The sequence below is a fragment of the Rhipicephalus microplus genome, chromosome 1 (genome assembly GCF_043290135.1).
Source record: "Rhipicephalus microplus isolate Deutch F79 chromosome 1, USDA_Rmic, whole genome shotgun sequence".
Taxonomy (NCBI): domain Eukaryota; kingdom Metazoa; phylum Arthropoda; class Arachnida; order Ixodida; family Ixodidae; genus Rhipicephalus; species Rhipicephalus microplus.
In genome coordinates, this window is record NC_134700.1 from 200,495,555 (window position 1) to 200,520,477 (window position 24,923).

Sequence of the window (24,923 nt, forward strand, 5' to 3'; positions counted from 1 at the left end):
GCCACCTGGATTCGATCCCGCGACCTTCGGGTCAGCCGCCGAGTATCTTAGCCACTTGATTACCGCGGCGGGGCGCGCCATTCAGTCTCGTCTTACACGATGCATCTCAGCGTTTTTTTTTTTTTTTTTTTCATTCAACGTCACCGAGAAAACAAACCCGTTGGCGGCTTGCAGCTGTGCAGCAAGGCTCGGCGGGTCGAAACGAGCGTCACCAACATCAGCAATAGTAGCCGGAATTCCCTTCCCTGTACAGCCAACACCCTCTAGAAAGGGTGTTGGCTGTACAAGTGGTGTTGGTATAGCGCGCGCGCCGCCGCGTACCTTTGGCAACACCCGAAGAGGGAGGGATTCCGAAAACGCCAGATCCCAACAGCCTCGTGCTGCTCCGCGACGGGATCTTCGCGAAGGGGGTAAAAGAAATAGAGAGACGCGTCGAAACAGGTTTACCAGTTTCAGCAGGGTACCGTTTAGAGCTGGTTGGTGCGCAGTTTTTTAGAAGGATGTGGCTGGAGGTTAAAATAACAGCGAGAATTAAGACGCAGAACGTAACAGTGGCTCGTTCTGTCCGTTTCTTATGGCGAATTCCGCTGGTAGATCCGGAGTGGCCGCTGAAATCCTGGAGAGAGCACTCTTGATTGCGTCAAACCAGATTTGCGGAGTGGAACACGTGAATAGCCCCGCTCGAGGTCGCTCTGTCTGAAGTTGTTTACGCATACTTCACTAAACCGGTATACTGCAAACTTCCTCGACGTAGCCGATTATCTTCGGCCGTGCACACGGCGGGCCAAAAACATTTCCTTATACATCATTTCGTATTGCACGTACAGCTCGTCGTACTCGCTGCTGCTGCTACTGCTAGCAGAACTATAGTGATCTCGCTGTCGCTCAAAGAAAACCAGCAGTAGCGCGTCCAGCAGAGTCAAGCGACGCCATTTTAGGAAATTAAGCAAGTGCACAAAGTGACTAGACAAACACAACCTCAAAAAAAAAAAAACGCCGAAAACAATTCAGCTGCCCGATTGAACCGGAAATGACGGCAACGCATTTTTTCGTAGTTCCAGCGAGTTCCGTCTCTGCAAGAGGGAGCACGCGGAACGCTCCATCACGGAGTGGGTTTCTCCGAATCTGCCAATGGGAAACGAGAACTTGCTACGAATCTATACCAGCGGAATGCAGATTCTCGGGCGCGGAGCAAGAAAACTTGCTCCCGCTCGACGAGACGAATTCGCTGTTAGTTGGACCAGTGATTTTAACCTCCCGTCACGTGCTTCGTAAAAGTTAATGAGCCAATTTGCAACTAGCAGAAGAAAAAAAAAAAGGGGGGGGGGGAAGAAAGTTGTTGGCACATATTCTCGCAGCGCAAAGTTTTCTTTGATACTCATGGCTGGACCCAGTACTGGTACACAAGAATATGGCAATAATACCTAACAAAATGGGCGGTGCCAGGAAAGGGTGGGGAGAGTAGTTGATGCATCCCTCCCTCCTAAGCAAACATCGTCAAAACTCAACGCCCAATTTCCCCCTCCGTGCCCCCCTCCCCGCCCCCGAAAAAACGTGACTCGTTGTGAGTGTTCCCAAGTAGTGAAATCTGGCACCGCCTTCCCAACAATAACCAATTAACGAAACAGTAAATGTAAAACATTAATATACGAACTGCCTAATTTTTTTCAAGAGAAAGCAAAAGGAAAATAAAACTGCGTAACTCCAGTAACGCGGGCTTCTAAACGCACCTATGTTTTTTTTTGTTTGTTTGTTTTTTGCAGACATAAACCACCACAATGATCTAGTCTGCCCGTATGAAGATGACGCACAAGTTATAATCACCGAAATGACCCTAGGTTGAACTTAAAACCAATTTCAGAAGACGACTTTCACTGTGCCAGTTGGCACGCGGCATTACGCCTTCATCATAATTCTGATTATAATCAGCTCCTCAGACGCAGGGGAATACGTAATAAAATTGCGAGAAAATTAAAAAACAACGCGCACTTGAAGCTTAGCACCGGTTAGCAGAAAACGCGGACTTGCAACGTTGCCAAAAATACTCGCACTCCGACAAACGTCATTCTAACGTATTTAACCCCAAGCACTCGCCCTCAGACTAAAAGTCACGGCTGGCACTGCGACAGCTATAGGACGCGCGTGCCCAATCAGTAAAAAAAAAAAAAAAGTGGGAAGACGGTAGCTTCAAGACATGAATATTTCTTGAACGCGGGGTGTTGCTGGAGAGCTGGCGTGTCGAAAAAATCTACTTCCGCTCCTTCAGATGCCACCACGCTTCCCCCGACGCCACCAGACCAGACAAAAACAGGGATGCAAAACACAGTTGCCACGACAAACACTTAGGTTCCGAAAGTGTTGGGGAGTGGTGCCGGAAGTGAACACATTTCGTGTTTTCATACTTTTTTTTTTCATTATGGGCAGTACCAGCGCACACACTCACGGGACGTTCTTTTTTTTTCCGTCTCGTGAATGTGTGCGCCGGTACTGCCCATAATTTATCACCAACTAGCCCAACTATCAGTTCTGCTTTTTTTTTCAATTTTTTCTTCTTTGTTTCAACCTTGATTAGAAAACACCTCACCCGATACAAAGGGCATATCGACACATCATTATTATTATCATCATCATCACCATCACCATAATCGGCAAACGCGTCTTTTATTTGTGGTTCTGCTAAATGTCGGCTCCTGTGACACCCCGTGTTCACGCATTTTTCGCGGTCAATCAGGGTTATAGATTGTTATGCCAGCGAGTCCTCGTCAAACGTCCGTGCCTCTGAAACAGGCAATCTGGGTCAAGGCCAGCCCGCAGCCCGCCGGGCGCGAACAACTCCACGGCGTGAACACGCGCGGCGCATCTGTGGCCCACGTGCATTGAGTCAGCGTCGCACGTGACAGCGAGCCGGCGTCCTCATGTCTGGTGGCCTGACGCATCGCGCGGCGAACCCCATTGGAGGAGCCTGCTCTGAAGACCAGCGGCGCTTCTGATTGGACATTTAGTTGGGCCCGGTGTAAATAAAAGAAGCCCTGCGGCGTGTCGCGATCAGCGGTTTTAGGCGAAAGGCTGACCTATGTATTAGAGAGAGGAGCTCGGCTCTTCGAGTCTCTGCCGGCCCCAGTGCCGAAATTGTAACGCCTCTGTATATATGCTGTACATAAACCTTGTTTAACTCACCGTCGTCTCGTCCGCTCGTCTCCTCAGCTCTGCGCAGAAGCAGTCGCGAGCTGAGAAACATACGCTACCAAACGGCTGGTGACCTTCCCGGCGGGGTCGAAAGCAGTGGCGCCTCCGGGACCGCGTCGGCGTCGCCGTCTTTCGCAACAGTGGTGGCTTCGGCGGGATCGGTCCGTCGTTCGCAACAGTGGTGGCTTCGGCGGGATCGGTCCACCGTTTCGCAACAGTGGTTGGCAGCTGCGGGATCGGCCGGCGTCAGCGACATCGATGCGGTGAGTGCCTGATGTTTTCCCCTCAGTTCACCAGACTACTCTAGCTCAGGTTGTAGTAGTTTAGAGAAGGGCTGTGTGAAGCATTAGAGTGAGCTTTGATCGTTTCAAGCAAAGTCGAAGTGCTTTGAAACCAAAGTTAATGCGGAGGGGGTAAACACGGGAGAGTGAAAAGTTGCTTGCGCGTCTTGCTAGTTGACTTATAGTGGGTACGGCAAGTAAATTGTTAACAGGGGCAAACAGCAAGAGGCTAGTGTGAACGATGGAGAACCTTAAAGTGAAGGAACTCATCGAAATTTGTGAGGAACTCGGCATTACTTTGGGCCGTGCGAAACGAAAGCAAGCGATCCTTGAGATCATGAAGGATGAGGGAGTGTCGGCTGAGGAAGTCGATGAGGCCTGGGTGGATATTAAAGCACGCCGTGAGGAGGCTGAAAGGCGAGAAGTAGAAGCTCGCGAACGTGAGGAGGCTGAAAGGCGAGAAGCTCGTGAAGAGGCTGAAAGGCGCGAAGCTCGCGAACGTGAAGAAAGGCGCGAAGCTCGCGAACGTGAAGAAAGGCGCGAAGCTCGCGAACGTGAAGAAAGGCGAGAAGCTCGCGAGCGCGAGGAGGCCGAGAGACAGGAGCGCCTCGAGATGAAACGAATAGAATTGGCAATCCTACAGTGTTCGCAGGCGCCTAGCGCAGCTTCTCCGACGATTCAGGTCAGCAATATTAGAATTCGGGATCAACTGCCACCGTTCGTAGTAGGCGAGGACATGGCGAAGTATCTCGTCAAGTTTGAACACGTCTGTGAGCGAAATGCTTTGGAGCGGTCTCTTTGGGCGCGGAACCTGCTAGCTCTTCTTCCCGGCGAAGTGTCCGACGCGATAACTTGCTTGTCTAGGGAAGCGTTTGAGAGCTATGACGAGGTTAAGGAAGTGCTCTTGAGACGTTATAAGTTGTCACCCGAGGCTTTCAGGCAAAGGTTCCGGTATGCTGAAAAGGGGAATGAGTCACACGTTGACTTCGCGTTTCGTCTTAAAGCCGATTTGATTGAATGGCTCAAGGGCGAAGGTGTTTATGACGACCGCGATAAAGTGGTGGAATGCGTTGCATTGGAGCAATTCTACCGCTGCATCGAGGAGGATGTCAAACTTTGGCTGCAGGACAGACTTGGGGACGTACAGTTAAACAAGGCAGCTGAGTTAGCTGAGGAGTATTATACTCGCCGAAAGTTGCATAGCAGGGCAGCGCGCGTTGAAAAGGATGAAAGGAAAGAGGGCTTTTCAAGGAAACCTGATCAACGGAAACCCGCTCCGCACCGTAATTTCAAGAAGGACCCGTCTCTTACGAAGGACAGTGTAGGGGAAGGGCAAACAGAAGCGGAGAAATCGAGTGAGGTTTCTACCACACAGGCATTAGAACCGGAAAACAAACGGAAGCCGCTAATCTGCTACAACTGTAAAAAGGAAGGGCACATCGCGAGAAACTGTCAGGAAAAGTTTGCCTTCGCAACGATCCGAGAATCAGAAAAAAACATGCGGTTGTTGGAGCCGTATCTCCAAGAAATTAGGGTCAATGAGAAAACGTGCCGAGCACTTAGAGACTCAGCGGCAACCATGGACGTTGTCCATCCTTCATTGGTGTCTCCGGATGACTTCACAGGAGAGTGCGCGTGGATCAGGCAAGTCGCCGAGGAGCAGAGTGTTCGCTTACCAATCGCCACCGTTGTCATTGAAGGCCCGTTCGGTAAGCTTTGCACCGAAGCGGCTGTGTCTGCCGCGCTGAATGGTCGTTTTTCTTATCTTTTCTCCAACAACTCGGAGCAGCTTCTCAAAGAGCAGGGCAAATCGTTCTTCCCCAACTTAGCGTGCATGGCTCCCACGCGATCGCAAGCGCGAAAGCTTTCGCGGAAGCTTGACTTGGTTCCATGCGGTGAACTCTCAAGTGACCTTGTCGGCGGGTCGACGGAACCCCAGAAAGGAAATTTTCCGCATGAGTCATGTGAGCAGTCACGCGAGCGGCCCGTCGCGGGAGCGGCCGGCGCGGTATGCGCTGGGGGAGACGACGTGGCGCCATTGAGTCAGAGCGAGAGGGTTGCAACGCTCTCGCCTGTAGCGGAAAGTGGGAGCGAGCTGCCGAGAGTTGATCGAGAGACGCTCATTCGAGGGCAGCGTGAGGATCTCTCGATTGAAGCGCTAGTGGAAAGCCAAATTGAAGCGCGAGTGGAAAGCCAGAAAAACGCGGCAAAAGTGCTGTCGAAGGAGCACTACGAGAAATCGGGGAAGAAGCGCGCTTTTGAAGTTGATAATCAGGTAATGCGGCTGCAGCCACCCAAAAGGAACAAGCTTGAGGTTGATTGGGAAGGGCCCGCCAAAGTATTATCGAAGCCTTGCGATACAAATTATGAGGTGCAAGTAGGAGGGCGGCAGAACAAAATTTACAACTTGATGAAACCCAATGTTCAACATCAAGCGGTCGTAAATCAGCTGTTGAAGGCTTCGGAGGAAGAGGAAGCAGAAAATTTGAGTTCTAGTGAAGTAATCGAAGGGGGATCGAAAGTAATCCGGGAGCAGATAAACCTAGAGCCTAGCTTAAGTGAAGGAGGACCTGAGAAAGAGGACCTGAGAAAGATTGGTTCCGAGTTTGAAGACGTGTTTTCGGACTGCCCCGGAAACATGAGGGTGATCGAACACGATATCGAGCTAAGCGGTGAGGAGTCAATCCGTAGCAAGCCGTATCGTTGTTCCCCTGTGCAACGTCGAAAGTGTGAGCCGCTCTTGGTGCCGCATAGGTATCGTCGCCTAAAAGTGGCCGGTTACTGAAGTGGAGCATGTTGCTTCACAGCGCAACTTTGACGTTCGCTAAAGAAAAAAAAAAGGTAAACGCTAATGCAGGTGCATTGAGCAGTGCGTTCCAGCTAGTAACTTCTCAACCTTTCGGTTTCTGGCTGGCGATTCGGGGCAAAATTTTGACCTCATCACGACCTGGGCTGAGCGCTCTCGTTCAGAGTGATCTCAAGGGGCCAACTTTATGTGGTATTCTAATCCGTTACGTTGTTGTACGTGGAAAAAAAATTGAGTTGTCATTTTAGGGGTCTTTTGTCCCACATGTGCCTCTTGATGTAGAGGGAACAAAATTCCGATAAACACGTAGATAGGTATATGTTGTACTATACTTTGTCTGGTGTTCTGTCGGGTGACCGAGGGCACTTGCTTGTGTCGTGTGTTGTCTGTTGTCGAACCGTTCTTAGCAAGTTGCAGAACCATCGACAAGTGCTGAAACCGAAAATGGTCAGAAGAGACGAGCGAAGTTGGCCAGCAAGTTGTGGCGACAAGCCAGTGGAGCGGGGATCCGTCGTCAATGATGGGATGTGTTCCCGGAACAGTCTGGAGCTGTATTCTCCCCATGGCCCTGGAGGCGAACCTGGAGGGACCTGGCGAACGAGCGCACCTGACATCCGAGCCCCGTGGAAGCAGCTCGTCTTTCCGGTGCATTGTCTGGCGGCGGGGGTGCTGTTATGCCAGCGAGTCCTCGTCAAACGTCCGTGCCTCTGAAACAGGCAATCTGGGTCAAGGCCAGCCCGCAGCCCGCCGGGCGCGAACAACTCCACGGCGTGAACACGCGCGGCGCATCTGTGGCCCACGTGCATTGAGTCAGCGTCGCACGTGACAGCGAGCCGGCGTCCTCATGTCTGGTGGCCTGACGCATCGCGCGGCGAACCCCATTGGAGGAGCCTGCTCTGAAGACCAGCGGCGCTTCTGATTGGACATTTAGTTGGGCCCGGTGTAAATAAAAGAAGCCCTGCGGCGTGTCGCGATCAGCGGTTTTAGGCGAAAGGCTGACCTATGTATTAGAGAGAGGAGCTCGGCTCTTCGAGTCTCTGCCGGCCCCAGTGCCGAAATTGTAACGCCTCTGTATATATGCTGTACATAAACCTTGTTTAACTCACCGTCGTCTCGTCCGCTCGTCTCCTCAGCTCTGCGCAGAAGCAGTCGCGAGCTGAGAAACATACGCTACCAAACGGCTGGTGACCTTCCCGGCGGGGTCGAAAGCAGTGGCGCCTCCGGGACCGCGTCGGCGTCGCCGTCTTTCGCAACAGTGGTGGCTTCGGCGGGATCGGTCCGTCGTTCGCAACAGTGGTGGCTTCGGCGGGATCGGTCCGCCGTTTCTCAACAAGATCCACCAGATGGCACGCATCTCAAAAGCTCGATCGCATTTAGAAAGAGAGAGAAAAAATGATCATCTAACGAGATGGCCTCGTTAAATAACCAATTACTGTTTTACTGCAGCTAAAAAAACTGCTTACTTGATGATAGCAAGATTAAAACAGCCGGCTGAAACGTTGCTGCGCGTGTTTATGGCAACCCTCGAAGGCAACGCGGCGTAAGTGAAGAAATGAAAAAAAAAAAAAAGCGCTCGAGACCGACTGCGCCCGGATACGTGAATGCCGAGGATCGTAAAATGGTTTCAAGACAACCTATTTTTTTGTTGCTTTTCGTCTTATTCGTGTTCTCCAGCTTGCCGTCGGTTTATGACCAGCCTTCAAGAACGGCGAGCACAAGGCTCAGTGGATCTGCGCAAAATTTTTAATTAGACAATAAAGCTGCGATCGCACAACCATTAAAAGACGAAATCCCACATAAACTACCTCTTCAAAAACGACAACGAAAATAACTCTGCAATACACGACTTTTCATTTATCTTCCCCACTCTCTTAGTTGGAACACAAATGAAAAGATGATGCTTTCTTTATTTCCTATTATTAATTCATTGTTAGTATTACTATCATCACCATTTATACATTCATTTGCGCTTCGCCTGTTATCCAAAACATGTAGCAGTGGCCCCGAACCTATGACGTCAAGTTAAGTATAGAGCACCGCCACAGCCATAATGGCCTACACTAAATATCTCCTTGCATTCTCTCTCTCTTACTCTCTCTCTCTCTCACTGTGTGTGTGCGTGTGTGTGTGTGTGCGTACGTGTGTGTGTGTGTGTAAGCAGCAGACAACTGCTTACGAAAGAGAGCCCTGAGACTCCTCGCGCGACCTATAGGACGAGCTCGGTACGTGCGGGCAGCGCGGATCTCGGGGGTCATTGATAAGCGTGTGACAACAACTCTCCCTCTCTGAGTCACCCTGAGCGTTGACTACTCGATCGGTGAGTGCCACCGCGAAGTGCAAGGACCCCGATTACGTCACTGCTCCCGCAGCAGGTGTCTAGTTGCTCCCACGCTAGCTTTACTCATTGCCGCAGAGTACGTTAAATGCACTACACTATACATTCACGAAATGAAAAAAAAAAGAAAACATTTTGTTCTTGCTTTTTTTTTTGGGGGGGGGGGGGACACTCTGAGCTCACAAAATGAAACTTTTTTCAAAAGGGGGGGGGGGGGGGGTATAACGACAGCTACGAGCATATGCTCTCGCTGACCGCGTCATACGGCACTACAAACACATCCTCTAAAGGTAATTCTGGCTCCGGTGCAAATATCAGAGTTATGCAGACATGATCTCAAACTGTAGACGCTGTAAGACCAAAGTACGAGCACTATACTTTCGCCCTAAATGTTCGCCTTCGAATCCTGCGTTCTCAAGCGTTCGCTTTCGGGCGGCGGTTTCGCTTTTCCCGGCGTCACGAGTGAGGAGTCGGCTCGAAAGAGCAGCCTTCTTTCTCGCTTCGTCCCGAGCTCCCTCTCGCGCATTCGTTCAACGCCGATCCCCGCGATGATGAACAAACTTCATTTAATTAGCAGAAAGGTCCTCTTCCCCTTTCAGGTGCGAGAGGAGAAAGGCCCCGCGAGAAAAGTTTATCTCTGCTGAGCCCGAGAACACAACAACCCCGCGGGGACATTCGCGTGAAACGTCACCGCTCATCCGTATACGCGGTTGCATTAGCACAGAGTAAATTAAAACCATCCCTCACCCCAACAGCCAGGAATCGGTTCACGTCCCAGACGCGCTGTCCACCGCGCGGTTGAGTTGCGGTTATGAGACCCGACGGTCGCGGGTTCGATTTCCGGGAGGCGGTCCCATTTCGACGGGGGCGAAATTCTAGAGGCTCGTGCGATGCGAATGACCGTCAAAAGAACACCAGATCATCAAAATTTCCCGAGCGCTCCACCACCGTGGCATCTCTAACAATCACATCGTGATCTTGGGACGTAAAAACCCCAGATACTATTATTACGTCACAGACGCGTCACAACTCTCAGACATCGGAGCCGGAGCAGTGAGTTGGCCATTTAGGGAGGCGACGCACGTAAAATTGGTGAGCGCAGCAATACTGAAAAAAAAAGGTCCCATCGAGGGTTCGCGAAGCAGAAAACACAGTTTCGTTACAGAATAAATTCGTTCACAACAAGACTACGGACGTGTCACCGCTTGTGCACGAGAGCCATACGCCACATGAAGCAATCGAAGGCAGGAGCTAACGCAACACCGCTTACAGTGGATGCACAAATCGGGATACATTAGAGCAATCTGTCGACGGCACGGGGTCTCGTTGATCAGCTGCTGTGAGAAACGCACCTACATCGATAAAAATAAAACAACGACGCTCCACGCAGTTGTATATCAAACACCCTGGCCGCAGTACACACAGACGCAAAATTCATTACATTTGTTGCGTAACGTAATCGAGGAGACCGCGCAAAAAAAAAATGGGAACGAAAGAACGCGTTAGGGAAGGTAGACAACGTGTAAGTAATGCGACTTGGCTCAATCTGTTCCAGAACAGCTCGTTCTATAGAACGCCGAGGCATTCTTCTAACAAGGCCGGCGAAGCAGTGCCACGTTTAAACGCCTCACCAGAACAATACAGTTTGACGAAAGTAATTTAAACGCCACAGTAACGCAGAACTTTCTCGAAGCAACACTTATGTGAGTGCTCCGAAACGTTAGTAGTGCAGTTGTGCATAGAAGGTTCAACGCTCTAACGCTTTGAGCGTTTCCAGAAGTGATCGCTGTTTCTTTCGTGCCAGCCAAACGCAGAGCAGCTTTTATAAAAAGCGCAGCGAACCACAAGCCAACGGACATATCTCGGTCGACCAGACCGAATTTACGGCTTCGTGCGCTTAATCGAGAAAATATATGAAGAAGAGCCAACTCACGTATAGGGGCAGCCTCCGGGAGAAGCGACGGGGTATGTCCCGTAGATGACGCCACGGCGCGGTCAGGGACGCCCGGCGACCTTCAAAAATCCACAGAGAGGCTCGGCGGGGCGACGATCGGAGAGATGCCGGGTAGTGTGTACATACGTAGGCGGCCGAGAGTCAACGACGCGCTGCAAGCGAGCAGCAGTCACCGCGTAACAACGGTGGTGACGTCAACGCGCACGCACTCACACAGCCGTCGGTGGTAGGGGAAACGCCGACAATCCGCGTGCTTTTACGTAAACGCCAGCAGGTATCTGAAAAGTGCGACACCGAACGACACAGACGAACGCGACCGGCGGAGTTTCGAGGGAGAGCGGGCGAAGGGCAGAGGCGATCAGATGCTTGCCGCTGGAGAGCGGTTCGGGGGCAGAAGCACCTCGCTTTGTGCAGTGTTGCGTGTGCAGACGCAACGCCCCCCACTATCAAAGAGGTCCCTCTATAGTCACTTATCCGGAGCTTGCTTTGAAATACGCGATACGCTTCTCTCCCGGGACGAACGAAGATGATGAGAGCGAGAGAGAGAGCCAGACACACAAACCCGAATCGCGGCCACTCAGTCGTTAGTTAGTTCGGTCAGTCGCCCTTCGCGCGAAACGCAACACACCCCAACAGTCAGAAGACGGGAGGCAATGTTCGCGCTGCTGTTGCAACGTCGGCCCGCTTTTCCTGGAGAGACGCCAGCTCTTGGCTCTCCCTGTTTCAGTCTGGACGAAAAAATAAATATATGTACGCTAAAACGCGCCTTTTTCTCTAGAAACGCCAACGCCGTGTAAGAAGGGGTGGCGGCGGTGGCTTTGAGCTGCGTTGAGAAGTGCTGTCAGCGCCAACGTGAGGAAAAACTGCGAACGTGCCAGGGACGGGTAGGAACAATAACGGCAACAAAATTATAAGCGAGGCCGGCGCGGTAACAAGAAACGACGACAACAACGATCCATGGTTTTTTCACCTAAATGGCCGATGACAATAAACGATTGGATATGAGCGATTGTTCGGTCGCCTTCTACAGTTGGCAGTGTAGTTAGCTGACTGTCGATTTTTTTTTTATTTGTACTTTATTCTTGCCGACGAACCGAACTGTTTCTCTTTTTTTTTTTCCTTTCGTGTATACTCGTCCTGATTCTTTCTTCTTTTGCTTGCCCTAATCTAACAAAACTGGAAACGACTAAGCTCGTAAAGCAGATCCACGTCGAATTCCACGCGCACCAGACAATGACCAACGGAGAGCGGCAGCAGACGACGCGGAGCAGCCACCTGGCCCAAAGCGATCCCGCAATGCCTTTCGCGACAGCGTTGCCGTGACAACCACATTCGGAGCACGTCGTCCACACGGTGTCATGGTAACACGGCCGCGGGAGAAAGGAGGACACTCGGAAGCGCGAAAGGGAGGGCGCTTCACTCTCACCCTCAACTCCCGAAACTGTGTTGGTAAACAACCCAGCGCGGCCGCTCCCCTCAGAGCCAATGGCATACGCCTTCCTTGAAACCGAAGGCAGTTCCGTGCGACTCCTTACAAATACTTATCGCGACAAGGCAGTGATCATGCCAGCATTCCACCGATATATCTCGCTTCTGAACGCATCGGTAAAAGTGATGGTCGACCTTCACAGACTCCTCGGTCACCCACAGGAATCACCAGTGGAGACGAAAACTTCGTTGTTTTCCCTCGGGAGCAGTAAAATAAAAAAAAAAGGCGACGTAGTCGTTTCAGAAGCCTGCATAGAACTGGACAGTAGATGTTTACGCACGCTTGGAACGTGTCCCTCCCTTCCTGGGCGCAAGCGAATCGATACGGACGTGTGACCTCGGTGCCTTTTCGGAGCGACCCACCAAGGCCAGCAGCGGACGGGAAGGAACGCTGGCCGCGTGAAAAGGGGCGACTTCTTGTTGTTGTTGTTGTTGTTGTTGTTCTCCGAGACACGGTACTTTCACTCGGTTAGCGGCTCAGGATGCAGACCTACTCCCGTCGCAGCTGCAGCAGCGCGAGAGCCGTCCTTTTCTCCGCCACTCAACTAGCAGCACCGACCACACAGCTGACTGCAGCGACGCACGCATACCCATGCAGCAGCGAAACCAGCTGCGCGCGCGCAAGGCGGCCACCGCACCTTCTACTCGGCCCGGTGGATGGACTGACGGCTCACTTTCATAACCGTACGGCGGTGCGTGCGCGTGTACAAACGGAGGTCCGTCGCTGAAGCGGAGAGGCCAGACGTCGAAACGGCTGCTTCCGCACTCAGTTGCGAAACACTGCAAACGAGCTGTATATAAACACACACGCGGGGAGTCCGTAGTGGGAGGAGAAGAAAGAAGGTCGATAAGAAGCGCCTCACCGAAACGGCCAGCGGGACGGTACGGCTGACGACGAAGGCAAGCGTTCGTCGGAATCCACAGTGGCCAGCCTAGCCTAAACTGGAGGCCACGTAGGCACTGCGCGCGAGGTTTCTTTCACACACGAAGTCGCGAAAAGGCCGACCGAGGAAAGGTGGAATGCGAGCGTCGGCAACGAGAATCCCGCAACAGCAGCGTACACTGACGCACGCACAGCTGAAACACACGCGCACAGTCTAGAAGACGAGAGGCCGCACTGCGCGCGAGGAAATAGACGGCGGAAGAAGTGTGTCGCCGTTCTCCTCTCTCGTCGCCGACGCAGGGCTTGCTTGAATGTCTAGCAGAGAGGCGGAGAGTGCACACAACAAAAGGCGGGCGAGGGAGCGGCAGAAGCGGCTTCTTCGGGGTCGCATGAACGAGCAAAAAAAAACTTACGCCCCCGCGTCGTCGTCGTCGGAACCGAGAAACACACGCGACTGACTGGCCCTCCCGCACCGAGCGGCCGTGCAGGCAGGCTCGGCTGTCTCCTTCTGAGATTAGTTCGTCCGCTCTCCGTTTCTATTTCGGGGAGGCGCTGCCACCGCTGGAAAAGCGCGACGCGCCCGCCGCTTGGCAGCGGCTGGCATCGATCCTTGAAAGGGAACGTCATCCACGAATAGGACGAGAATGAACACTCCACCGTGGACGATTTCCGGGTACTCCGCTTTATCAACAGCGGGTCGAATTAGCGTCCCGTCACATCTCCTGGGAAAAAGGCTCAATCGACGACAAACCGCTTCCCCAACCATGATAGAGACTATTGAATTCTGAGTGCAAAAATGCAACTAGAAGAAAAACCAGAGACATACGCCCAGTTCTGCCCGGTCACCATGGACCAAATAGAACGCCCACGACGACACCTAACCTCCGCAAACGCCAATATATTCAATGCGCTTTGTTCGATGTCTTGTCAGTCAGGACAACGAAAATCACTAAAGTCGCGGCGTAATGGAAGTAGATGCATGAGCTGGTAGAAAAACAAAGTTCTCTGAAATTCTAGACTGCAGCACACGTCATAGTAGGTACACAGACTGCAGAGTATTTTTAAATACGTACAGCAATTCTCTAGCTACCATGCGGTTATTTGTGCCGAACAAGTACCCAACACCTACAGGAACGGATACCAATCAAAACTGCGAGTGACGTCAAACGCATACAAGTGTATACACAGGATCGACAAATTAAAAAAAAAACAATCACAGCGTACCCACGGAGTGAATGATGATCAGTAGGGCGAAGCGTCCATCAGTCCATCCGCCTATGCGTCCGTTCCTGCGTCCGTCCGTCCGTACGTCAGACAGACAGACGGACGACAGACAGACGGACGACAGACGGACGACAGACAGACAGACAGACAGACAGACGACGGACGGACGGACGCGGCCAGCGGATGATTCACGGTTTGCCGATAAAACCCTCCGAAGCTTCATCTCACTCATCATCATTCACTCCGTGGATATCCTGTGATGTGGTAACTACATACACACATACATTACAGGTGACGACCGACCCATGCCTTAAGCAGCTTCGCCAATACAAATGTTCAATATATTCCGACAGTGAGACATTGGATCTCTAGTATACATAAGCCCGATGCTCACCGCCACGCATGCAAAGGCACAACAGCAACACCAACTATGATGATTATTACAATAATAATATCCCGGGATTTTACGAGCCAAAACCACGATATGATAACAAGGCACGCCGTAGTGGAGGGCTTCGGAAATTTCGACCATTCTTCTTCAACGTTCACTGACCTCGCACAGTCACGGGCCTCTACAACTTCGCCTCCATCAAAACGCAACCGCCACAGCATGGATCGAACCCGTGACCTTCGAATCATCATCCAAGCCCCGCAACCGTTACACCACAGCAATGGACTCGGCACAACGCATCATCAGGCGGGAGGACACACTCCTGAAGAGGCCTTGCGTTTTCCCCCCAAGGAGTAATCATCTGGGCAGTCTTCACACGAAACACTTCATCGACGACAATGTTATTGAACTAAGAACGCATCGGTTGCGTGAAGCAACAATATATGGTTTCCCACAGTCAGTTTTTTCTTTTTTTCGGCGCTCGTTGTATACGCAGACTTATCGCAATACTGCAGTATACACCCCGAGAACTGCCACGCGTTATTATAAACGCCGAGGTGGTCGTATACCCACTCCGAACCACGACCGGCCTAACTATTTCAAATGACGTGGCCCAGTTACGGTGCGCGACCAAGGCGTTGCCCCACTTTCCGACACACAAAATGGCCGCGTATGCCTCGATTCGGCACCAATCTTCATATAACACCGCAGTTTCGTTAAAACGGGCGCAATATTCGAGCACCAAATCGGGAAAAGACGATTACCGCCCGGCCACACAAGATGCGCACCTCTCTGCTCGCAATCGAACTTAACTATACAATGCCGCGACTGACTGGCCCAATTTTCCTTGGTCACCCTTCAGGCAAACGGCTTCGACTACCAGTAAGCACTGAATAAAACAGACGCAAAAAAACAACAAAAAATCGGTAGATGCTTTCTAAAACAACAAATTGCAGCTCATATTCTCTAGTCCTGAACAGATGGCGCGTAAGCTATTAAGTAGCGTGAAAGAAAAAGAAACACTGGAAGTGGCGGTCACCACACTGTGAGCTCTCTGCAGAATGTCAGAATTTGTGAATATACAATTGTGAAAATCCAATACTACCACAACGCTTATTCGTGCAGAAAGAACAACGCGCCCCACTGCGAAACATCAGCAACTACAAAACAGGCAACTAAATCACACCGTATCAACATTTGCAATGACTGTCAGCTAATTTTACAGGCGCTACAAAGGCTAGTGTAACAGCCAAGCTGGCAACCTCGAGATTCGGGAGATTCGCAAAGTATGGGGCTTCTCATGGCCGCAGAAACGTCACGCACAGCTACGATTATTTGCAAGCAATGTTTTAGACGTTAGCGATAATACTTATACTCGGGATTACACGGCGCAAGCACGCAAATTGTGGAACAAGACGTGCCGTGCCCCGTGACAGCTGTACTGCGTTACAAACCCCCTTTCTAAATCTTGGCACGCTTTTCCGCAAGGCACCAGTGTACTGCGGTGAAGGTGGTTCAAAAAAGGAGTTTTGGGCCCGACTGAACAAGACCAGGAAGTTTTACCACCGCTGCCCTTTTCCTTTCACGGTTGGGTTAGGGTCTACGTTTCTGGATTGAATTAGATGATGATGGCCAAACTGTAGGTGACCAAGGTGGCCTCCACCTCTCGCTAAAACTAGTGCTACTGAGGAGATATCGAGGCTGGATGGGTCAATTCTGACGCAGCGTAGCACAATTTCAATAATTTTCACGATCCTGGTTCAATTGGGGCAAAAATAAGGAATTGCATCTCATTGGCGCCGCTGTTATACTCCTGTTCGTAGTAACTATACATAGTGAAAGGCGATAAACCCAGCCTTCATTTTGGTCGCTTTGGCGCGCTGCCAGAGCCGATCGCGGAGGCCACGGAAAATACCATCTTGACAGCAACCCGTTAAAGAAAGTGGGAGGAAGATATTCAGAGAGTAATTGACCGATAAAAAATTAAACGAAAAAAGATTAAGTGAGGTTCATCTGCGCTCGGAGGCAGCGGTGCAGCTGCGGTGCCGGTAATCACGTGACCATAGAAGACGGTGGCGAGCCTTGGGCTGGGCGGAGCCTGCACGCTGCGACGTCGCTACAAGCGCCCCCAGTATGTCGACGGCGCCCACTGCTGTTCACAAACTATAATGGCTCTGTAACCCTTAGCTTGAACCAGAACCATCAATTTCGAACCATATTTCTTACATGACTTGTTTCTGAATATTCCGAAATCCAGAGGTAACTGCTTGCGGGAGAGAAGGGTATTTCTCGGAGCTCGTGGCACTAAAATCTCAACAACTTATTGCAGCCTTCCGGCTACCGGAAAAATTAATTAGCACAGTCCGCGACCTTAGACAAAGTCGCCAACTCCATGTATGGAATTAGGAGCTTCACGAATACTCTATGACGGTTTATTTTGTTCCTCTCGAAGACACGCAGAAACTTTCGTGAAAGAGCAAAAGGTCAATACAGAATCGATGCTATTGAAACACCCGACTTGCGGCTCCGCTTGAGTAGTTCGCCTCGAAGACGCTCTCATTATTACGACCTAGGCAGCGAAGTTCGTGAAGATAAGTGGGTTTTGTTATATCCGCTTTCCAGAACTACTCGTTTTGTGCGGGTTTTAGAGGTTTATGTGATTTGCGCTTTTCGTGCACGTGTTAGATTACTATATTATTATTATTATTATTATTATTATTGATGGCAGCACATTAGGTGGCACACTAATTATGATATTCTTGCTCGATTGTCCCAAGGCAAGTTTAACGATCGCATTACTGGTATCTGGAAATGACATTCCGCACATGCTGTAGGTGTGTCCGGCACGGTAAAGACACACTAACACCGAAGCCCTTTTGTCGTAAAGACACCCTTTCGTCGAAGCTCCATGAGGCTCTGCGGAGCCCCGCTCTTGACGACCAAACCTGGGTGACCCAGCACGCTTGTGAGGCGGCGTCGAGGCAAGCTTTTGCCGTCGTCCCCTCACGGGAGGGATAGGCCCAGCCACCTAAACCTGCTGGTTTCTTATAGTAAAGTTTATTCCTCCTCCTGCTCTGCAAGATGGCAGTGACCTCTTGCCGGTGGGTGATGACATCGATGATGATAGTGAGTGCTCCTTTTTATAGGGAAACAGCAATACAGCACACTATAGTAGAGCGTGTTGTGACAAACGTCACGAGTATGTAGCACACAACGCAAATCTAACGTTGTCGCGATTTAAATTTGCGACGTTCCACAAGCTTCTATTCAGCGTGTCTAATTAGTGCTGCTAAGGTATGCGCGTCGTAAAGAGATCCACAGGCGACCCCTGATACCGACCCAAATGGTTTTACCGACATCATTGGCGAGGCAGTCTGAGCACGAAATTCGATAACGAAAGCGCGGCGTTCTTCTTCATTTCTGCTAATAATCCGCATAATTTCTAATGTAATTCTATAACCACTCTTTACAACACTGTCCTAATGCTTCTCTATACTATAACCTTCACCAGGAAGCGCGACTGAGCTGCTTCGCGCGACAGCAGCTTTCATCTCGCGAGTGACTGAAAAGAATAGCGACCAAACCACGCCTGTCCACATCCACGTCTCCACGACGTCATTCACGAGCTCCGACATAAGTCAAACAAATATATACGACGTTCTGCGCACCACCTTAGAGTACGCTTGCTTCTTGCGGGAACGCGAAGTAGATAAGCTTGTCAGCCGAGTGGCTGCCCTTGGATCACGTCGCCATGCGTGATGTCGCTTACTCACATAAGTCACACAATGCGGTATCACAGGCCTGTATCGTTGATTTCAACGATACAGGTGCCATATTTGTAAAGGAGGACCAAATATTTTCGAATTTCGCGCCGGCACTTTAGCTCCAGAATGTCAGTGTGAAGTCGCGAGTTTCAGACTTCGTTTTCGTATTTTGGCTCAAGCAGCTCAATTAAAGTTGGAAAAGAACGACTGTGCAATAGAAATTGTTCTTCTATATCAGTTGAAGAAAGTTCCAACGTCAACATGAATTCGACGCGTTGAAGGCTAGCAGCTGCGTATTACTGTTCTTTATTTTTTTTCATGTTACCTTGTCTAGACAATGCACCGAAAATTCGACTTCTAAGTTACAGCTACGCGGTTGCACATCCGCATATTAATAAAAGCACACACGTTTTTGTAGAACCAACTAAATCCACCTCAAAATTTACTCAATACGGACACGTGGCGCCATCTGTCCGAAGTTAGTTAAGTATGGTCTCTGCGCTTTTTTTGATTCCGGCCTTTAACAAAACGTTACCAAAAATCAGAGATCGGTACAGTTAATACATACAATACGCAGCATCACCTCTACTTTAGGTTAATTAGTTTAATCAATTAAGTGTGTCTATACTACCTTGGGCGACAGTGAATCGATCTTTCATCTGGTGACAGTGGATCGATCATACATCGTTCTTTTTCTGGCTGAATGCTCAAGAGGATGTTTTTAGGGGGTCTCACTGAATTACTGCACAAATACAGCTGGCGACATCAGGAAGGCCCGGGTCAAGAGGAGGGGGCAGAAGCCAAGCTAACAGTGCCCTACTGAAGGATGCGAACCAAATAAACAAGTCATCTCTTGGAAAAAATGTTGAATTTTATTTATACCCAAGTCATTCTATACTCGTGCCCTTTCTAGCAATAGATTGTAACATCCCCAATGATAAAGCGAGTAACTGGAGCTGCCTAAAGTTAGCAGCCAGAGATGCAAGGGAGAAAAGTTAGGCGGAAGGCACAGACTCTAGTCATTCACCATCAGAGGTGCTTAGCCTGTTCCATGCAATCCTGGTCAGAGTCTTTTCCAGTCACAAACCTTCAATTTTCGAGAAATGGCCAGTGAAATTCTTCCTTAATTACAATACGAGTTCAAACATCAACCTACTATAGAACTGTTTATCATTCAACGCACTGAGTGCTAGCTCTCTCTCTCTCTTTTCTTTTTTTTATTTTTAAGTTGCCTTGCCCCAACAATATATTTCAAGTTGACTTTCGAGTGGTTGCACATGCCGCATATCAATGAATGTGCACGCAGACACCAAACTCTTTGACTTTGCCGAATCCCAAAAAGTAAAAGCATGCAACCCTGCACCACGGTTTCTGAAAACTAAAGTGCAAGTCCCAATGTTTCAAAACTGAATGGTGGGTGACAACAGATCCCATACCAGAATGGTTCAGATTGAATTACAACTCATCGAGCTTTTTAAAATACACCCACATTGATGCACATAGGCATTATGCATTTAGCCACGCTTGTAATGCAGCTGCATGGGGGGGGAAAATGAAACCCCCATTATCTAGCTACTAAGCACAAAAAAAAGGCAAAACTACACGTGAAAATGAAAGCTACAAGAAATGACTGATTCATGAACACAGGATGTCGCAGGAGCCAACGTTTCAACAAGCAGATTTCTTTTCTTCAAGGCTGTAATGCGGCATCCTCAATGTAGCATAACGAGGCAGAGTCGATTCTCTATGGTGCTGGTGTGCAATGTATTTCATTGTCCATCATGTGGCGAAGGTACAGACCGAAATGATGCCATTAAGACGGCAACACAGTAATGACAGTGTCATCATGGAAAAGGATACTCAAAACAAAAGCCCTTTCAACCTTCGAACGCTTGATACAGTGTCCTAGAGTGCATTTCACTCTCAACACTTCCACCCGTGCCATTGCAATGCTGCTTAATGGTAGGAAGACTCTCCAATTGTTCTGCAACCTGACTGACCTGTTCATCACATAATCGCCGATACGCTACAAAAAAGAGTGGGGGTGAGGTAAGCACAGGGAAATGTAAAGGTGCATTAGGAGTCAGGCTTACTATCTGCCATAAACACTAAGTAGAGCAAGCTAGGGTCCCCGGAAAAAAGGCCAATGTATGGCATGACTCTTGCCACAGTCTTCAACAGGCCACCCCAGCAAGGAGATAGTGGCCCATCACCGCTAAGAATTGAACTCTTGCCCGCAAACTGTACAAAGTTTAGCTGCACTCAATCTTTGCATCAAACTGTTATTTTCTTTGCCATGTATAATCCTATATTTACATTAACTACTGTATACTCCATATGCAAGTTTCATTAGTATAAATTGCATCCCATTCATTACTACAAGAATTTTTTTTGCTAGCATTCTTTTTTTGTGTGTATTTCCACAAAGTGGAGGATTGTACGTGTCGGTTTAGGTTTCCCTATTGTTAGTTGCAAGCCGTCATTGTAAAAGCTCTTTTTTACTTTGATGCACTTGCACCTCAATGCTGTGTTGGGTAAAACCTTTTTAAAAATATATATGCATTTTTCTGTGAAGTTCTCACTTGATATCTAACTGTCACGAATGGTGAGGCGTAGACTTGTAAACATACGTCGGTGAGCTGACTCATGAATGGACTCACTCAGACTCACTCATATTAATAAGATGAAGCCGTGAGTCTGACTAAGCCAGGGTGAATAATATTCTGGTGAGTGGGTCTGGGTGACTCCAGTTGAAGAAAATTCTCGTGAGTGTGAGTCCAATTGAGTTCGGCCCAGGGTAATTTTGGCGAGCCTGAGTCCGAGCAAGTCCAAAGGAGAAGATATTATTCTTGAGTGAGCCTCAGTGAGTTTCACTTTCTTTTGCTAACCTGTGGTCATGTCTACTCATCTTCAGCATTACTGTCAGTCTTTTCTGGAATCACACTTATACTCACGCCTGCTCACACGTATGCCAACACGGTGTCATTCACACACCCCATCAATATTTATTGAACGGAAGCATGAATTAGTACTTAGGGGGCCGCGTTGACCCTCTCCCTCCAACTCTTCCAGAAATGTTCCTTACAAATATATTTTATGTACTCATCTTTTTCAAAGAAAATGAGCTTACTAGTTTGCAAACAATTAAAATGATATTAGAAGGTACTGTATCAAACAGCGCCAAAAAGACCACCAATTACGTGAGATATTGGTGTTAAAGAGCATTGACACCATTTTTGAAAAAGCTAATCCTAGGCTAATAAACTCACGAGTCAACTCACTCGAACTCACTCCGACTCAAGGCTCGATCTGAGTCTGAGTGAGCCAGAATGAGTAATATTCTGACGAGTGTGAGATCGAGTGAGTCCGGTTGCAGAAAATTTTCGTGAGTGTAAGTTCGAGTGAGTCCGCCGGAGAAATATTTTCGTGAGAGTGAGTCCGAGTGATTTCGAACCACAAAATATACTTGCCGAGTGAGCTCCAGGAATTTTACTGACCTATGCGTGTAACGCAGAAGCCAAACCTTTCCTTTACCTGCTTATCGGATCAATTCATTGGTTGTCCCATTCATACAGTTTTCTAATATTAACTGGAGGGGACTGTGGTGCTGTGATCATGTAGCGACCATGGGAATGATATGTAGTACACATATATGCCTAGTCTTTTATGCTTACGAGCTTCAAATGCACTTGCGGCTTTTTTTAAAGCTGTGTTTTGGTCTTGTTTCAAATAAAAGACCATTTTGAACTTTGTGAGTGAATTTGAATTGGTGCACCTAGAATGTTAAGGTACTGAAGTGCAACTGCTGAACATTCACTGATAATCGTCTCGTGACAACAAAGCTTCCAGCCGTGCGAAGCCAAGCGGAGCCGAGAGAATGAAGATCAGACAAATTTGTGTACTACCCATGATTCCCATGCTCACTGAAGCGCCGTGGATGGCCGCTTCCCATGACAACAGTGCCAGAGTTCTCTCTAGTGCACTTATGGGAAACTCTATGGTCCTAACGCCTTGGTTCTGAATAGAGCAGTAATGCATCATGTTTCATAAAAGGTTAACATGGCAATTCACATGTCAAGCCTTAAACAAAAAAATGCGCCATCACTCACCAATGGTAGGCACTGTAGTGGAAATAAACAAGGCCCAAACCATACAGGAAAGGCTCATCCTAATAAAAACAAAATGGCCATCTAATTACCAGCAAAAAACAACTCATAAAAACTGATCATATTGTTAAGAAAAAAATATAGGCCAGGGCATCAAAGCTATGATGAGCCTCTACAGCCTATAAGGAACAATCAACATGTCATCTGCAGAGGAGCCCATGAGCAATACCAGATGTGAAATACATGTTAAATAATGAGTCTTCTAGTTCGCTTACCTTCCAGTGGTCCTCCTTCATTGCATAGTACTTCTGATATGCAGATAAGGCTGCAATAACGACAAACCATTTGTTATGAGGTTGCCTTAGCCAAGTTGGCCAATAGTATAAGCAAACTACAGATATTACACCGATGCAATCATGCTAGCCATGACGATTGCTATAGCACGAACACAGAGCGATGACAAAGGGACAAGAAGACGAGTGCTCTCAGTCGTTCTGTGCTTGCGCGATAACAATCGTCATGCCCTATCAACTAGTCCAAACCGACGTGTTAACCATGTTAAGATGCAACACCACATCTCTAACTAATGTAGCTCCTCAAGTCCCAATTTTGTAATTCAACCCACAGAACAGACCTTGACACTCGACAAGATGATGCAAAGCTAACGGGAAAATTTTCAGTGCGAAAACAAAACATTCACAAGAACGAGATAAGACAGGACATGCACTCACACCAGTGCATAATCACACCAGTGGAAGCATCAAAACAGTTATACGTGTTATAGCACATAAATTTTAAAAAATAATGTTGTATAATTGTGAGCAAGAGTACGGGACATGGAGCTAATAAAGAAAATGCAGAGATGCTCATATGTAAGGGTGTATCACATTACCAAAACAAATTGTACACTACCTAGCAATGATATGTGGGGTTTAACGTCCCAAAACCACCATATGATTATGAGAGACGCTGTAGTGGAGGGCTTTGAAAATTTTGACCACCTGGGGTTCTTTAACGTGCACCCAAATCTGAGCACACAGGCCTACAACATTTCCGCCTCCATCGGAAATGCAGCCGCCGCAGCCGGGATTCGAACCCACGACCTGCGGGTTAGCAGCCGAGTACCTTAGCCACTAGACCACCGCGGCGGGGCCACTACCTAGCAATGAGGACTACACATGATTTAGTGGAAGGTTGAAGCCACTGCTGATGAAAAAATGGTAGTAACTTCGTGACAAAACAATACAGGATCACCAATGTCGACAACATTGTTGGGAAGACCATTCCATATTCCAAGCATTACTGGTGATGTCGATGAGCTGCGTTAGTGCATGCAAGAATGCGTTTGAAGGAACGGCTATTGTGCAAATGGTGAGAAATATATATCTGCTGGGTGAGAGAGAGAGCGTTTTCGTGCTTACCTGATGCTATTTTGTGAAACAGGCATATCAAAGTAACCTTTCCGCAGGAATCAACTTTATGTTTGTGTGCACGTTTTTATGTGTGTGTGTATATATACAAAACAAAATTGAAAAATTTCAGGCAGAAGGGGAGTTGAACCCTCCCTAACTCCAACTACAATTGAATAGGTTAAAATAAATTGAACCATCCATTACTATAACTCCAGGTGGCATGCACACAATACAAAACATTGTGAGAAGTGCCCGTTATTTAGGCACTTGTACACGTAGTCTTTCACCCTTGCTGAAAGCACGATTTCTGCAAGAGGAAGAGCATGCAGCCTTCTGTTTTAAACTTCGACAAAATGCACACGTCACAGGCTTTTCATAATTACGTGTATTAGACTTGATTGCTGCCGCAAGAACTGTGCAAAACGCATGTTTGAATCGTACAAGATTGTTAAGAGACTCTTTACCCAATACTATCTTGCTAATGCAATTGTTAATGCCAAAAGTTGATAAACACCTTTTGAATATTCCTCAAGCAAGAGTTGGAAGTGGCCCAGCTTGCAATAGGCCTTCGGATCAAGCTCCTTTGGAGCAGCAGGTGTGGCAGGTGGAAAGCCCTTCCGGTCATGACCTCCACTGAGCACACCATCAGTGCCCGTGTGATCCACAAGTGCTTCAAAGGCAGGTGCTGTCCCAGCCGAGACAGGACCAGTAGAATCAGCATTGCCTCCTTGGGGGCGCTTACTTCGCTGATAGTTAGCAATCAGAACTTGCTCCAAATGTCGAACACCCTGCAAGAAGGGCTCGCATTAGCCAACATGGCAAGGTGAAACAACATCACATACCTTATGTGAAAACTATTGATTTCTTCAATTTAAACCAGTGAACATAAAGCTTTTCAACAGCTATGCCAGAGCCACCTAAGCTATAACTTTGCATGAAAGTTGCATACGCACTGGTGCAGGGCCGCCTCCCATTTACAGGTCAAGTTTCTTGGCAAATGTATGGCTAACTCATAAAATCATGAGCGCTCAAAGCTGCCAATAAACTGCTACGATGTAAAAACCACTAATGCTTTAAATAAGCTGCTATCCGG

At 48.7% G+C, this 24,923-nt stretch overlaps 1 protein-coding gene across 3 annotated transcripts in view; it reads right to left on the minus strand.

The window, feature by feature from the left end:
• Positions 1-24,923, minus strand: part of Utx (Utx histone demethylase) — a 150,548-nt gene that overhangs the window by 124,394 nt on the left and 1,231 nt on the right. For 2 of the 3 annotated variants that reach the window (XM_075890250.1, XM_075890249.1), the window contains exons 3-5: positions 24,345-24,618; positions 22,694-22,743; positions 22,422-22,480 (exon numbers count right to left, since the gene is read on the minus strand). In XM_075890250.1, coding sequence (XP_075746365.1) covers positions 22,422-22,480; positions 22,694-22,743; positions 24,345-24,618 — 383 coding nt within the window. Of the gene's footprint in view, positions 1-10,541; positions 10,782-22,421; positions 22,481-22,693; positions 22,744-24,344; positions 24,619-24,923 lie in introns of those variants that run through there. The other variant, XM_037412572.2, reaches the window with a different exon arrangement.